Genomic DNA, 14,533 nt, shown 5'->3' with positions numbered 1-14,533 from the left:
AAAAGGATAAAACAGTGAAAGTCACCTGCACTGTGGGCAGCATCTGTAAATACATCAAGGCACGCCTAACTTGTTTAAAATTCAATGTTTTCTACAAAGGGATTAAAAAACGCCTCCTCTGCCAACTGAAGTAGGAACAGAACATTATAAAATGGATCAAATCCTGCGGAGACACATTGTTGCAGCTGCAGGGTGCCCTTCTCTCAGGCCGTATCCACCCAGGTGGGGATGCCAAAAGAGGATGCAATTGATTAAACCTAAACCTTCCCAGTAAAAACCTGTCATGCTGTGAGCCAACCAAGCCCAGGTATGTCTCCAACCCCTGTACAGTTTTTAGAAGCATGTGGCCTCTAACTGTTGGCTTTTGAAGTTCTAAGCTTCCTCTCTCCAAATGGGAGCGTTCCTGTAACAATCTTTTAACACGCCCAAACACGTGGGTGGAGAGATCAGTTGGATTTATAAAAATATCAGGCCGACCTAGAGAAAAAAGGATGCCTGAACATGAGCAATTAATGGTAAACTAATTACCTGGTCCAGAGACAGACAGTCCTCAAGAATCAACCAACTTACTTCAGCTCCTTCTTAATCCCACACAGGAGCAAGCTTAGGATGACTAGATCCAAGACATAATCAAGCCCCAATTTCGCGTGCACAGAAAACGCCGGGTGGACTGGGGGACCTGGGTCTATTTGCGCAGAAAGTTGTTATCCATAGTCTGAATCCTATCCTCCTTATTGTACCCCCAAAACCTCGCTCTGATAGCGCAACTGTGCAATACACTTTGCTTGATACATTTTTAAAAGGTCCCTTGGTGCCCTGGACCCAGGCCTATGTGCAAAACTAAAAACGGCCAACATAGTTTTTACGGACTCTGATCTTGTGGCCTCTACCAGGGGTTTCCAACAATTTTTAATGTCTAATAAAACTCCAAGATAAGGAAAGGCCTGGACTTTGGCCAAAGTAAATTGGATACCTTAAAGGCCTTGCTGCTAGTGCATATGGGGCCCACTACCATTACATAGGACTTTGAGAAATTAACCGAGAGGTCCAGGAGTTCCACAAAAGACACATACTTGGCCAGCAGCAAGTCCCACCCCTGTGTGGTCTGAGCCATCTGAAAGAAACAGGTTAGTATTAGATTCCTTACCTTAGAATATCCCCAGGCGTCAGTCTGGATCCGGAAACTTTTGCGTAGCAGTACCCCTGCGCGTCGGTAGGCGTCGTCTGCAGGCGTCCCCTGCGGCTCCGCGTCGTCGGCGTCGTGCGCCGTGATGACGTCGCTGGAGTATATAGACGCCGCCTCCGCGCGCTGACGTCAGTTCTTCTTTTTTCCGCGCCAGTTAGCGCAGATCCGAAGAGCAGTACTCCGGTCTTTTGACCAAGTTTTTTGTTAACTGATTGATCCTTACGGTGCCGGTAGGATGCCCGGTTTCAAGAGTTGTGACGAGTGCGACCGCATGATGTCGGTCACCGACCACCATCGACTCTGCCTCCGGTGTCTGGGCGCGGACCACGACGTGGAGTCCTGCGTCGACTGTCGGGCCTTGACTGGAAAAGCTAGGCGGGAGCGGTCCCGCAAGCTTCTCGAACTCCGGTTGTCGGCCCCGCGTCGAGAGCGGTCCCGGTCCGGTCGGAGGTCGAGGGAGCGGTCGAGGGAGCGGTCGCGGAGCCGCCATGGGCGCTCCGGGAGTCGCCACCATTCCTCCGGCTCGTCAGGTAAGCACAAGAAGTCGGGGCGTCGCCATCGCACCCCCGACTCCCCCCGACGCCCGCGTGCTGCGGCCGGGGGCTCGGGTGACCCCACCCCCGCGGTCCCGCATGGGTCGCCGACGCCGTCTGCCCCACACCTGTCGGTCCCTGGGGAAGGCGCGTCGCGTGAGGAGATCGAGGCCTTCCTCATTGCTATGAGGGCGAGGTCTTCTCCGGCGGGGCCTTCGGCGCCTGCGGGCCCGTCGGTCCCGTCTGGGGGCCCGAGCGGTTCGGGTGCTCCTGCCCCGGCGCCGCCGGTGGCTCCGGCCCCGGCGCCGCTGGTTCCCTCTGGTTCGTCGCCGGCTGGTCTCCCGGCCTCTCCGGCGTCGGTTCCTGTGGGCCAGCCCATGGTACCGCCCCCGCGTGGTGCAGCGACTCCGCCGTCGGCTCCGGCCGGCGTCGGGTCCCCGGCACCGACGCCGCGCGGCGCCACCCCCCTTTCCTCCCCGACTCCGGACTCGGAGCCGGACCGGCGTCGGCCGACGCCGGACCCGACGCCGATGGGGCCTGTTGACCCCGATGTCTATATCGTCGACCCAGAATATGGGTATGACGAGGAGGAGTATGGAGAGGGTTGGGAGGGGTCTGAGGACCCTCTATCCCGTGCCTGCCAGTACGATGTGGACTGGGTAGGTGATCTGGGTGATGCCAGTGGCCTGGACGAGTCGCCCAACCCTGGGTTTGTCTCTCCGTCCCCTGTGGCGTCCGAGGCGGGTGCTGCCTATTCGGTGGTCCTGATGAGGGCTGCCAAGGCCTTACACCTTGAGCTCCCCGTTGCGAAGGTCAAACCGAATATCCTGACGGAAGTTTTTAAACCGCAGTCATGCCCCCAGGAGCCTCTGCTGCCGTTTAATGAGGCCCTGACGGATGTCCTTCTGGGCACCTGGTCCAGGCCCGCCTCTGGTGCGCCGGTTGACCGGAACGTTGCCAGGCGTCACCGTCCCTGCGCGGACGACCCTGCCTTCCTGTCCACCCATCCCTCCCCGGAGAGTCTGGTGATCCAGGCCTCCACTTCGCAGTCCGCATTTCCGTCGGCTCCGCCCGACCGGGAATCAAAGAGGTACGACCAATTCGGAAAGAAAGTGTTTTCCTCTTTGAGTGCTGGGCTGCGGTCTTGTAACACCGCGTGCCTCTTGGGCCGCTACACCCACTCCCTGTGGGATACGGTCGAGGAGTGTTTGCCGCAATGCCCCCAGGAAGTGCGGGACAAGCTCACCCGGGCCTTTGTTGAAGGCCGGGATGCGGCGCGGTACTCGATCCGTTGTGGTCTGGACACCACGGACTCACTGGGACGGGCCATGTCCACTACGGTGGCGATTCGTCGCCATGCCTGGCTGAGATCTGCCAACTTCTCACCAGACGTCCAAAATACGCTTATGGACATGCCATTTGATGGCAGTCGCCTATTTGGTGACAAAGCGGACCACGCGCTGGAGCGCTTCAAGGACTCCAGGGTCACGGCCAAGTCCTTGGGTCTCTCGACCCAGACCCAGCGCCAGCAGACGGGTTCGTTTCGGCCCTTTCGTGGCCAAGGGAGAGGAGGTCCCACACGTGCTGCCAGCCACGCGGCGCAGAGCGCTCCCCAGCGCGGTGGCGCCCGTGGTTTCCGCCGTGGTGGCGGTAGAGGCCAGCGTCGTGGTCAGTCCACGCCTCCCTCCGCTGCGGCATCCAAGCCTTCCTAGTCCGAGCTTTCGGGCTCACGTGACGCCAGTGGGTGGCAGGGTTCGCCATCACCACTCCCGCTGGCGCGCGATAACATCGGACAGGTGGGTGCTGCAGCTTGTCCGAAGGGGCTATGCCCTCCCCTTCGAGTCCACTCCTCCAGCCATGCCACCGCAGAACCACCGTGTGTCGGGGGACCACTTGACTCTTCTGCAGGAGGAAGTTACGGCCCTCTTGGCCAAGGGGGCCATCGAGCGCGTTCCTGGGCCAGAAGTAGGGTGTGGTTGCTACTCCCACTACTTTCTGGTACCCAAGAAGGACAAGGGAGGCCTGCGTCCTATCTTGGATCTACGGAACGTCAACGGCTTCCTCCGGAAGGAGAAGTTCAAGATGTTGACTTTGGCTCAGGTCTTGGCTGCTCTAGACCCACAAGACTGGATGGTAGCGTTGGACTTGCAGGATGCGTACTTTCACATCCCCGTCCTGCCGGCCCACCGGCGTTACCTGCGGTTCACGGTAGGCCACGAGCATTTTCAGTTTATCGTGCTCCCATTCGGCCTTACCAGCGCCCCACGGGTGTTCACGAAAGTGATGGCGGTGGTCGCAGCTCATCTGCGCCGGTTAGGGGTTTCAGTCTTCCCCTACCTCGACGACTGGCTGTTGAAGGCGGGCTCGCCCCAGACAGTCGTCCACCACCTTCAGATGACGGCAGACCTCCTGCACGAGTTGGGGTTTTCCATCAATGTGCCGAAATCACACCTGTGTCCCTCTCAAAAGCTCCTTTTCATCGGAGCGGTTCTCGACTCGGCGCAGTTTCGGGTTTATCCCCCGGAACGGCGGGTCCGGGATATTCAGGCTCTGATTCCCATCTTTCAGCCGTTATCCCGGGTTTCGGTCAGGTTGACGCTGCGGCTTCTGGGGCTGATGGCCTCCTGCATCCTTCTGGTGCATCACGCCAGATGGCGGATGCGGGCTCTGCAGTGGGACCTGAAGTTTCAGTGGGCCCAGCATCAGGGCAACCTATCCGACCATGTCCTGATCTCGGAGGGCACTGCGAGACAGTTGCAGTGGTGGCTTACAGACCGCGATTGGGTCAGGGGCAGATCCCTCTCCCTTCCCCAGCCGGAGCACGTGGTTGTGACGGACGCGTCCCTCCAAGGCTGGGGTGGCCACTTGGGAGAGGCGGAGATCAGAGGCCTCTGGTCTCCGGCGGAGTCCCGGCTCCATATCAACATGTTGGAGCTGCGGGCGATTCGCCTGGCACTGAAGGCATTCCTCCCCTTTGTCAACGGGAGTGTAGTGCAGGTGTTCACGGACAACACCACCGCCATGTGGTACTGCAACAAACAGGGCGGTGTGGGGTCGTGGACCCTTTGCCAAGAGGCTCTGCGCCTCTGGCAATGGCTGGAACGTCAGGGCGTGACTCTGACGGTTCAACACCTGGCAGGTTCTCTGAACGCCAGGGCGGACGAACTCAGCCGTCGGTGCTCGGTGGATCACGAATGGCGTCTGAACTCGGATGTGGCGAGAGGCCTCTTTCAGCAATGGGGAGAGCCTTGGTTAGATCTATTCGCCACAGAAGAGAACGCGCAATGTCATCAGTTCTGCGCGTTGGAGTTTCCAAGACGGCACTCGCTCGGCGACGCCTTTCGGCGCGAGTGGAGTTGCGGTCTGTTGTACGCCTTTCCGCCTATACCACTTCTGCCCAGAGTGCTGAAGAAGATCAGGCGCGACCGGGCCCATGTTATCCTTGTGGCTCCGGACTGGGCTCGAAGGTACTGGTATCCCGAGCTACTCAGCATGACAGTCGGTCCCTCGATCCGCCTGCCCCTTCAGGAGGACCTTCTGTCGCAGCAGCAGGGGACGGTCCTCCACCCGAACCTGTCCAGTCTCCACCTCCATGCGTGGAGATTGAGCGGCGACAGTTGAGGCCATTTGACTTGCCTCCTGAAGTCTGTGATGTCATTCTGGCAGCCAGGCGTCCCTCCACAAAGTCGGTATACGCCTGCCGGTGGAACAGATTTGTGGCATGGTGCACAGCAAAGGCTGTGGATCCCCTTTCTGCCCCTCTATCTGAGGTTCTCCTCTTCCTCCTTTCCCTTGCCCAGCAGGGCTCTGCTCTGGGCACTATCAAGGGCTATCTTTCTGCCCTTTCCGCCTTCTTGAGGCTACCTGATCAGCCATCTTTGTTCAAGTCCCCTATTGTGTTAAGATTCTTAAAGGGCATCACGCACATGTATCCTCCAGCTCCGTTCGTGATGCCTCAGTGGGACTTGAACCTGGTTTTGACTTTCCTGATGTGCGCTCCCTTTGAGCCCCTTCATTCCTGTCCTCTCCGTCTTCTCACCTTAAAGACGGCCTTCCTGGTAGCCATCACCTCTGCCAGGAGAGTGAGTGAGCTCCAGGCTCTTTCTGTTCAACCTCCTTTCTTGTCTGTTCATCCTGATAAGGTGGTTCTTCGGACCAGACCTTCTTTCCTGCCCAAGGTAGTCTCTGCTTTTCACATTGGGCAGTCCATCACCTTGCCCTCCTTCTTCCCGCCTCCGCATCCTTCAAAGGATGAAGAGCGGCTCCATCGTCTGGACCCAAAACGTGCGCTTTCATTCTATATGGATCGCACACGCCAGTTCCGGGTGGATGACCAACTGTTTGTTGGCTACGTGGGTGAGAAGAAGGGAAGGGCGGTACAGAAACGGACCATCTCTCGGTGGGTCGTCCTGTGCATCAAAGCATGCTACTCTTTGGCTCGGAAGGAGCCTCCTGTTGGGCTGAGGGCCCATTCCACTCGGGCCACGGCGGCTACTACTGCCCTGGGCCGGGGAGTCCCTTTGCAGGACATTTGCCAGGCGGCCACGTGGGCCTCGCTGCACACCTTTGCGAGGCACTACTGCCTGGACAGTCAAGTCCGGAGGGATGGCTTCTTTGGCCGTTCGGTCCTCCAGGACTTTCTGGTGTAGGTTGTATTGGTTCGCAGACCCACCACCGGGGTTGGTATTGCTGGGGTATCTATTCTAAGGTAAGGAATCTAATACTAACCTGTTTCTTTCAGATGAACAAGTTACTTACCTTCGGTAACGATATATCTGTAAGAAACAGTAGTTAGTATTAGATTCCTTACCGCCCCGCCCATCCTCCCCGTTCTGCGAACTGATACCTAGGGTTAGGGACATCCCTTTCAGGGCCCTAGTTTCAAATGGCACCAGTGTTGGTTCTCACATGGCTCTGCGTGTTCTGGCGCGGAAAAGCTGTGTGCAAAGAACTGACGTCAGCGCGCGGAGGCGGCGTCTATATACTCCAGCGACGTCATCACGGCGCACGACGCCGACGACGCGGAGCCGCAGGGGACGCCTGCAGACGACGCCTACCGACGCGCAGGGGTACTGCTACGCAAAAGTTTCCGGATCCAGACTGACGCCTGGGGATATTCTAAGGTAAGGAATCTAATACTAACTACTGTTTCTTACAGATATATCGTTACCGAAGGTAAGTAACTTGTTCATCAGGACTGCATTGTCCGCATATAGCAAAACGGATAGAAATTTGTTCCTAATCTTAGGGCAGTCACCTGAGACCAATAGGAGCGTGGACTCTAACCAGTTCACATACAAAGTGAACAAAAAAGGTGCTAGTATGCACCCCTGGCGAACCCCACAGCTTGTTGAAAATGATTGAGTACATGCTTCTCATTGGGAAAAAAGCACAGAGGCTGAGGTCAATTAATGCAGATCAGATAATAATGCTACAATGCTAGGATCAACCCCCAACTCACTGAGCAAAGCCCACTTTTTTGTACGGTTCACCCTGTCAAAAGCGGACGCCAGGTCCATAAATGCAAGATGTAGAGATTCAGACCAAGCCACTGTATATTTGTTGATAATTAAATAAAGGATGAGGCATTGGTTTGCAGTCAACCTCCCCACCCTAAATCCAAATTGGACGTCACTCAAAATATTATTCACTTCTGCCCAGTCAGATAGCTTATTTAAAATCGCCCTCCCCAGAACCTTGACGTCGTGTCCAACAGTGAGATAGGCCGATAGCATTGTGGATTCTCTTTGTCACCCTTCTTAAATATGGGGACGATCATGCCAGTAGACCAAGAGGGTAGCAACCTCTCCTGTGCTGCTGCATTCAAGACTTGCGTTAATAAAGAGGCCCAAACCTCCATATTAGCTTTAAACAAATCTGGTGGTGTAATATCTGGGCCCGGGGCCTTGTTTCTGGACATGGCAAGAATTCCTTTTTGGTTTTCCTCCAATGTGAAGACCACTCGCTTGCCAGTTTTAACAGATGCCCGGGGGTTTTACCACCCACTCCACCCACATGGTTACAAATATCCTCAAAATGAGCCACCCACTGTTGCCTCGGGATATGATGACATAAAAGCGAGCCAGGGCCCTCAGAAAAACAAGACCTATTTACAACACTCCAAAAAAGGCAACTATCCCCCGTTTCACAGGCTTGGTGTGCATTTGCAACATCACTTGAATTTCCCAATCCACAGAACTTTGACAGTCTGCAATATTGAACATTCTCCATTCCTGATACACAATGAATAAGAGGCTTCACTTGCTCATGAAGTCTTCACTATTCTTGCCAAGATTTCTCTTTGCAGGCCTTACAATTGATAAACTAAAACATACAATATTCCTACCTATAGCTAATGAAATCATGAGAACGCATCTGCAAAAGAAAGATCACGCTGACCACAAAATACACTTACAAATTAAGGTCTTCAGTCAGGCTGACTTTACCTAAACATTTAAACATGCACTTCAAATACATGGTTATACTAGTGCACATGCAACTCAAGAGCAAATGCAATCGTGAGTAAAAGCATACATGATTATACGTTCAAATATGACTTTAAGAATATATGTGAATGTGGCAAAGTATAAATGCAGACATTTGAGTGATTGAATACAGAAACAGAGGAAGATCTGTCTTTCAGTGTTTGTGGATTCTTTCCCCAATATCTTATCCCACCTCCATGTTACTGAATGTCTCAGCAGGTGACTGGGTCTTTTCTTGTCTTTCTTTGCAGGTATTTCATCACGCATAAGCCAAACAAGACCTGGCAGCAAGTGTTTTGGTTTTCCATCAGCATTGCCATAAACAATGCGTATATTCTCTACAAAATGTCCGATGCATATAGTGCGAAGAAGTACAGCAGGTCACAGTTTGGCGACAGACTAGTAAAAGAGCTGCTGGGCCTGGAAGACACATCGCCATGCCATTGATGCACGGCTCCTTCCAGCTTGGGCACGTAGGAAGAGACCTGGAAGAGGACCCACCACAGCAGTTGCGAACCAGCCGCCAGCGACCTCAGCCCTACCTGTGATGCCCTGTGGAGAACTGGCCTAGGAATCCATAATGGGTGGAGGGAGGGGATGCTTTTGGGCACACAGGAAAGGGAGGAAGAGGTAAAGAGGATTGAGCAATTTACTTTACACAAGAGGGGGAAATCACAAAGAAAACTTTCAGAAAAGTAGTTTAAAAGTTAGAGAAAGACTGAAGCAAAAATGTAATATATGCAGAATTCGGAAGGTTTTGCTTGATTGAAGGAACCTCGCAAGGCATATCTGTTATTCATAATGTCCACCACAGGCTGAAGACCATATTATTGCCGCGTTTACGTTTTCAGGCTCGTCTTGGTCATGCTTTCATCCTGCACTTTTCATTTACTGTTTTCTATTTTATAATTTTTAGAAAAGAAATCTATTACACGTGGTGATACAATGAATCGCACTAGAGAAGAGAAACGTAGAGTTAGAAACTACAGAATTGTTTCAGAATTTCACACCAGTGATCCCTAGGAAAGACCGGGATGTATGAGGAAGTGTAGCAGTCATAGTTGAGAATTATAAAACAATATATACACGTGTCAAGGTTATTTTTGGTGCAATGAACAATGTTGATGGACAGAGCACTATGTATTCTGGTGAGAAGGGTGTTGCTGCTACATTTTGCAGATTTGGGGGACCCATTAATGTACTCAATACTGTATACAAACTTTGATGATGCAGAATTGTACAAAGTTGCTGAAGGATTGCATCATATTCTCAGAGTCCTAAGACTGATAGAAGCAGGGATGTCAGAGGCTTTTGCTAGGCCTGGGACACAAATAATCCTGTTAGGCCTATGGTTCTGGTGCCATATAGAGGTTTAAACAATGTTAGCTGCCAAGAATAAACAGGAAAGGCATGCTTCAAAATCCATAAATAGATTTTGCAGCTGGCGTGCAGGGCCCTGAAAAAGTGAGAGGCCTGGGGAATAATACCCTATCTGACCCTTTCCCCTTTCCTGATGGGCCTGAATAGAGGTGGCATATCAAAATATTGGATTGTTCGTCCACCTGAACCTACAGATAAGAGGATTTTTAAAGAGCCCCGCTTATGGAGTATGTTTTTTAAATTAATCTGATCCTTCCATTAGAAGTCTGGAAATCCTCAGTCGCCCCTCCTATTGTGGTACAAATTCACTAATACCTTTATGCAAAGAGTTTGAAAAGGACACAGAACCTAAGCCACTTAAATGTAATTTCTGGTAGAGGTTTACCTTACTGGATCCCGGTGACAAGTACGCCTTTTTTCTATTGGATAGGCAAGAGACCTCGACATGAGAAGGGGTGCACTGTTGGGGTGGAGGGCAACTGTGGAATAGGAGGGATCAGTCCTCCCTATACTTCACTTATTGTCACACTATTGGTTTCAGTACCTGATATTCTCTATAATGTTATTAAAAGGCAGCTTCACCTCTCTCTTGTCTGGTGTTCAGTGGTTTTAGCTTTATGCAATGATTGTACTACTGTCAGCATCGCAGTCACATGTTTACATTCTCTGTGGTATAAGAAACCACCCCAGTGATGCACACTTTGCATGTTTTTTATTATATTATGTTCTTGCACCAGGGGCTACACCTACCTCCCATTAGACTGCCATCCCAAGGTGATCCCTACAACAGGCTACCATTTTCATTCCCAGATTAGCAAGCAGCGCTACGACTGCCAGCTTCTCTGCAAATCCCTGTGGCCACTTGACTATATGGTACATAATATCCTGGCTCATATTAAAAAACGAGAACAAAGAGTGTACTCTGCCTAGGTGTGGATCTAGGTCAAGAAGTGGTTAACGGAGGGGCCCAGGGTAGGTCGGCAGCCCCTTCGCGCTCCGATATGCATTGTTTGCATGCTTATTAGCGCACGCGTTGTTTGGTCCAATTGGGACTGTTCCTTCCCGATTTCCCGGGTCTACCCCCAGGAGATGGTTCTGAATGTCTATGTAAAGTGTACTGGGTACATTCTGAATGTCTATGTTAAACACACAAAGCATGGTGCATATACTTTCTATTAACCCATCCCTGTGAGGAGTAGAATTAGGTATTCTTGGTCCTGACGAAATGCCAAGATCCGCTAGGGACTGTAGGCATTAAACATGTTGACTTTTTTATTCACGTTCATTGCAGCTAAATAGACCGTTATATCTATTTTATGCTCTAACCATGCTTTTATCCGCGACAAAGAGACCCTAGTATTAAAACGTATTTCTTTTTGGATCCCTTTAGCCAATTTAATTCACTTTACCCTCACCCATTCTACTCACAATCTACCACCCACTCATGCAACACACAACGGCAAAAAAGAGAAGATCTCCCACAAAGAGCCCCGGGGGGACTGTTGGGCATTGCAGCACCGGCCCAACAAGGAGCTGCCCAATGATGAAGCATGACACACTCTAGTGGTGTGTGAGGGCCCTTACACCTAAAAGGAGCGCTCCCCTCCGTTAACCACCCTCTTCACCTAGATCCCCATCTAGGAACAGTACACTTTTTGTTCTCATTACTGTAGGGGCCCGTGTGCTGGGCCTTAAAAAGCCCCAGTCCCTCTTTCCTTGTCGTGATCATATACAGACACCCCAGCGTCCGGCGCAGACTCTGCGTGTCCACAATCTCTGTTGCCTCCAGGTGTGGTGTCGGTATGACAATGTGTTCTGGCATTGAAAGGAGCCATACTGCGGTCCTTGATCCTGGACTAGAACAAAGCTCTACAACTGCAAATAACACACTGGGGGCAGATTAAAAAAAAAATACACGCAGCGCAGCACCCAAAGATGCTGCGCTGCATAACAGGGAGGGAGCGGGAGAGTGTCATAGCTTCAGAGATATGGCTCTCTTCTCTTCTTGTCTCCTCTCCTCTCTGTAGCGCCGGTGCTGATTTCAGCAGCAGAGCACTAGGCACACACCTAAGCGCCATAGCACTAGCGAGTCTAGCATAGGTTTTGAACAGGAAAAGTACCCTTCCTGTATAAAATACCATGCCTAGACAAGTTTTAAAGCTTTTCCCACTTTGTATGTGTATAAGTCGGAAAAGAAAGGAGAAATAAAAACATTTCTCCTGTTTGCACCTCCTTTGAAGTGATGTTAATTTTTGACACACACCCTGTCTACAATTATTTGTAGATATGTTTTTGTGTCAAAAGGCATGGGTGGTTGCATGGGAGCGCCCATGTAACGCCCCCTTGGTGCTAAGTAATGCAAAGCAGTACTTCGTGCTGCTTTGCACTACTTTTAGGGTACTTTCCAGCGCAAAACAAGTTTTGCTCTGGAAAGTAAATTCCCCCAAAAACATTTTGTGCTGGTTAGCGTCAGTTTTATGACGCTAACCCAACGCAAAATGTTTGAAAATACACTCCTGGGTCCTTGTGGCAATCAGATAAAACTGCTGATGATTTCTGGGGGGCAGATTTGGATACCCCGGACATCCAGTGCATGATCACAGTCTCATGTCATCTATTTATAACAGCACTGACCTCTGAAAAGACTCACTCTTCAGGATCTTTCTCTGTCGGCATTGGAAGGGCTTAGCTACAGTTTTTGGTCCCAGGCTGGAACACAGCCTCAGCACTGCGAATGTTACCATGGCTATTGGTGACCACCAAGCTACATTGACCAATAATTTCCTGGGGCATAGGCATCCGGTAAAACTCCGAAGGGCTCATTTATGAGCCCCTTGCGCCATCGGTGCATCATGTTGCGTGACAAACTGGTGGCGCAACCAGCTTCTTGAAATTTACGAGCACATGTAAAACCACCCTGCGTGGCTATACATGTGCTTGTAAATATCGCCCCATTTCGCGCATGTTAGGGGCGTGACATGGGTGTTTCTGTGGGTGTTCCCATGCAACACCCATGTCCACTGATGCATTTTCAGATTTACGAGAAATCGTAAATCTGGAATTGCATCAGGATGCTACGCCACCCCCAGGGTGGCATAGTAAGGCGCAACAAGGAGGGAGAAATGTTTGCATTTCTCCTTGGTTTGTTCCTCTTTCAAGAGTGCTGCTATCTACAGCACACATTGGATCTCCCCACAACGCAGGTATCCTTGCACCATGGTGCAAGGGTGCCAGTGCATGGCAGCAGTTTGTGCGCCAGTGCAGGGAAAGGCACAGAGATACAACATGTTGCTGTAAATATGGAGCATCCCTGTGCCTTGAAACTAACGAAGGGTGGCACAGCAAATTAACTTGCTGCACCCCGCTACATTAGTTTCACATCATAAGCCCCAGAGAGTTTGTCATGTCTAAGCACCAGGGAATATTCCAGCCTTTTCCTGCTTTCATGTTTTTTGTGGCGTTCAAATGGACATATATAATCACAGAACAAGGGAACCCTTATTAGTCAGAAGGGACCAAGGGTTGTAATAAAATATTAGAGACAGCGGTCCCTTTCAAGAGAGATACATAAACATAACCACAAAACTTCAGTCAGGAGTGGGTCTATTAATGGCGAAATAGACGGTATTGCAATTTATTTAAAAACAGAATAGAACATGGAAACAATACATTAACATAAAGTGAGCAGGAAGTGGCGGGGTTTCTGGAAATTAACAGATTTCCTTACCTCAGTGTGGGCGTGGGAGTAGGGATGACCGTGACACCAGGTAACTTAGGTAATGAAGGTTTTATTTTCAGTGCACTTTTAAACACAAAAGTCTTTCTCCTCCGTTGGGTCAGTCTATCCCTGGAGAACGCGCTGGGATCCGTGGCTATGTTCTTCTCGGGTCCGTTGTAGGGTGTCGGGGAGTTGCCTCTCTCGTTGTCCGCCGGCTCCGCAACATGCAAGAGACCAACAAAAGAGGGAGGCCGTTAGTTCAGATCCTCTAAGGGGAGTGCACCTAGAGGGGCCAGGGTAGTGAGGAAAGACCCAGTGTACAATGTGTTCGTTTTCTACAGTGTACAGTGATCTGAGGGGTGAGGACTAGGAGGTGAGGTACTGGGTTGGAAAGGGAGCTGGATGGGACGGAAAGAGCCACAAGGAGAAAGGACGCACAGGGGTATTTACACTAATTACACACGAGCACTCCGGCTCCCCACCCAGGCTGCCCAACGCCGCCGTACCTGTGACAGCCACACTCCTCCCTCGGGAGTGTGGCACGGCGGTTCACGGGGTCGTTGGCCTCCTGGCTCTCCCTTCTTCTCTCCGTCTTCGCCTCGATGTTTTTCAGCTTTTTCGTTTCCTCCGCTCTGCTCCGTACACTCGCTCGTCTTCTTCACCTCCGGGGTGTTCACACACACCGAATACAACACTTCCGGACCTTTAACCAATCCGGTTTCGCTGACGTCTCCTGGGAGCGCTTTCTCCTCCTCTGTGGTAAACGCCCAGTTAAAGGGGCCGTGGTTCTCTTCCTCCTCTCCGTGGTCGCTCAGTCCGTCCTCCCACCGGTCCGTCTGGAAAGAAGGAGCTGGCGAATCAGTGTAGTGAGGACACCACCATTCCCGTGTCTCCCGCCTTCCTGCCTCGTTACACTCAGTCATGTAACTTAAAAGTGACTTTAGGTGAGATAAGAAAAACAATAGTCACAATAGAAAGAACATCTTGTACTCAGAAAAAATAATGGTTGGAGTTAAGATGTGGCTGTTGCCGACTTTTCAATCCCCAACAACGGTTATGGGATCATCATCAGGATTAGTGAATCAGAATGGCTGAGAAGTTGCCTGGATAAGGTAGGTCAAGCGAGAGAGGAGGGAAGGTAAGGGGGAAAGAATAAATCAAGAGGTGAGGCGACTGGAATCAAGAGGTTACAACAATGTGAACAATTTAATGGTTGGTGGCACACCACATG

The 14,533-nt window shown here is 51.4% G+C and overlaps 1 protein-coding gene across 1 annotated transcript in view; it reads left to right on the top strand.

Annotated features, from left to right (window-relative positions):
• Positions 1 to 10,169, top strand: part of PGBD5 (piggyBac transposable element derived 5) — a 522,626-nt gene extending 512,457 nt beyond the window's left edge. The window contains exon 7 of the mRNA XM_078649089.1: positions 8,456 to 10,169. Within this exon, the coding sequence (XP_078505215.1) occupies positions 8,456 to 8,651 (196 nt within the window). The 3' untranslated portion in view covers positions 8,652 to 10,169. The remainder of the gene's footprint in view (positions 1 to 8,455) is intronic.
• The last annotated feature ends 4,364 nt before the right edge of the window (positions 10,170 to 14,533 follow it).

The sequence above is a fragment of the Lissotriton helveticus genome, chromosome 6, assembly GCF_964261635.1.
Source record: "Lissotriton helveticus chromosome 6, aLisHel1.1, whole genome shotgun sequence".
NCBI lineage: Eukaryota > Metazoa > Chordata > Amphibia > Caudata > Salamandridae > Lissotriton > Lissotriton helveticus.
This window is presented reverse-complemented; position numbering and strand designations above follow the sequence as displayed.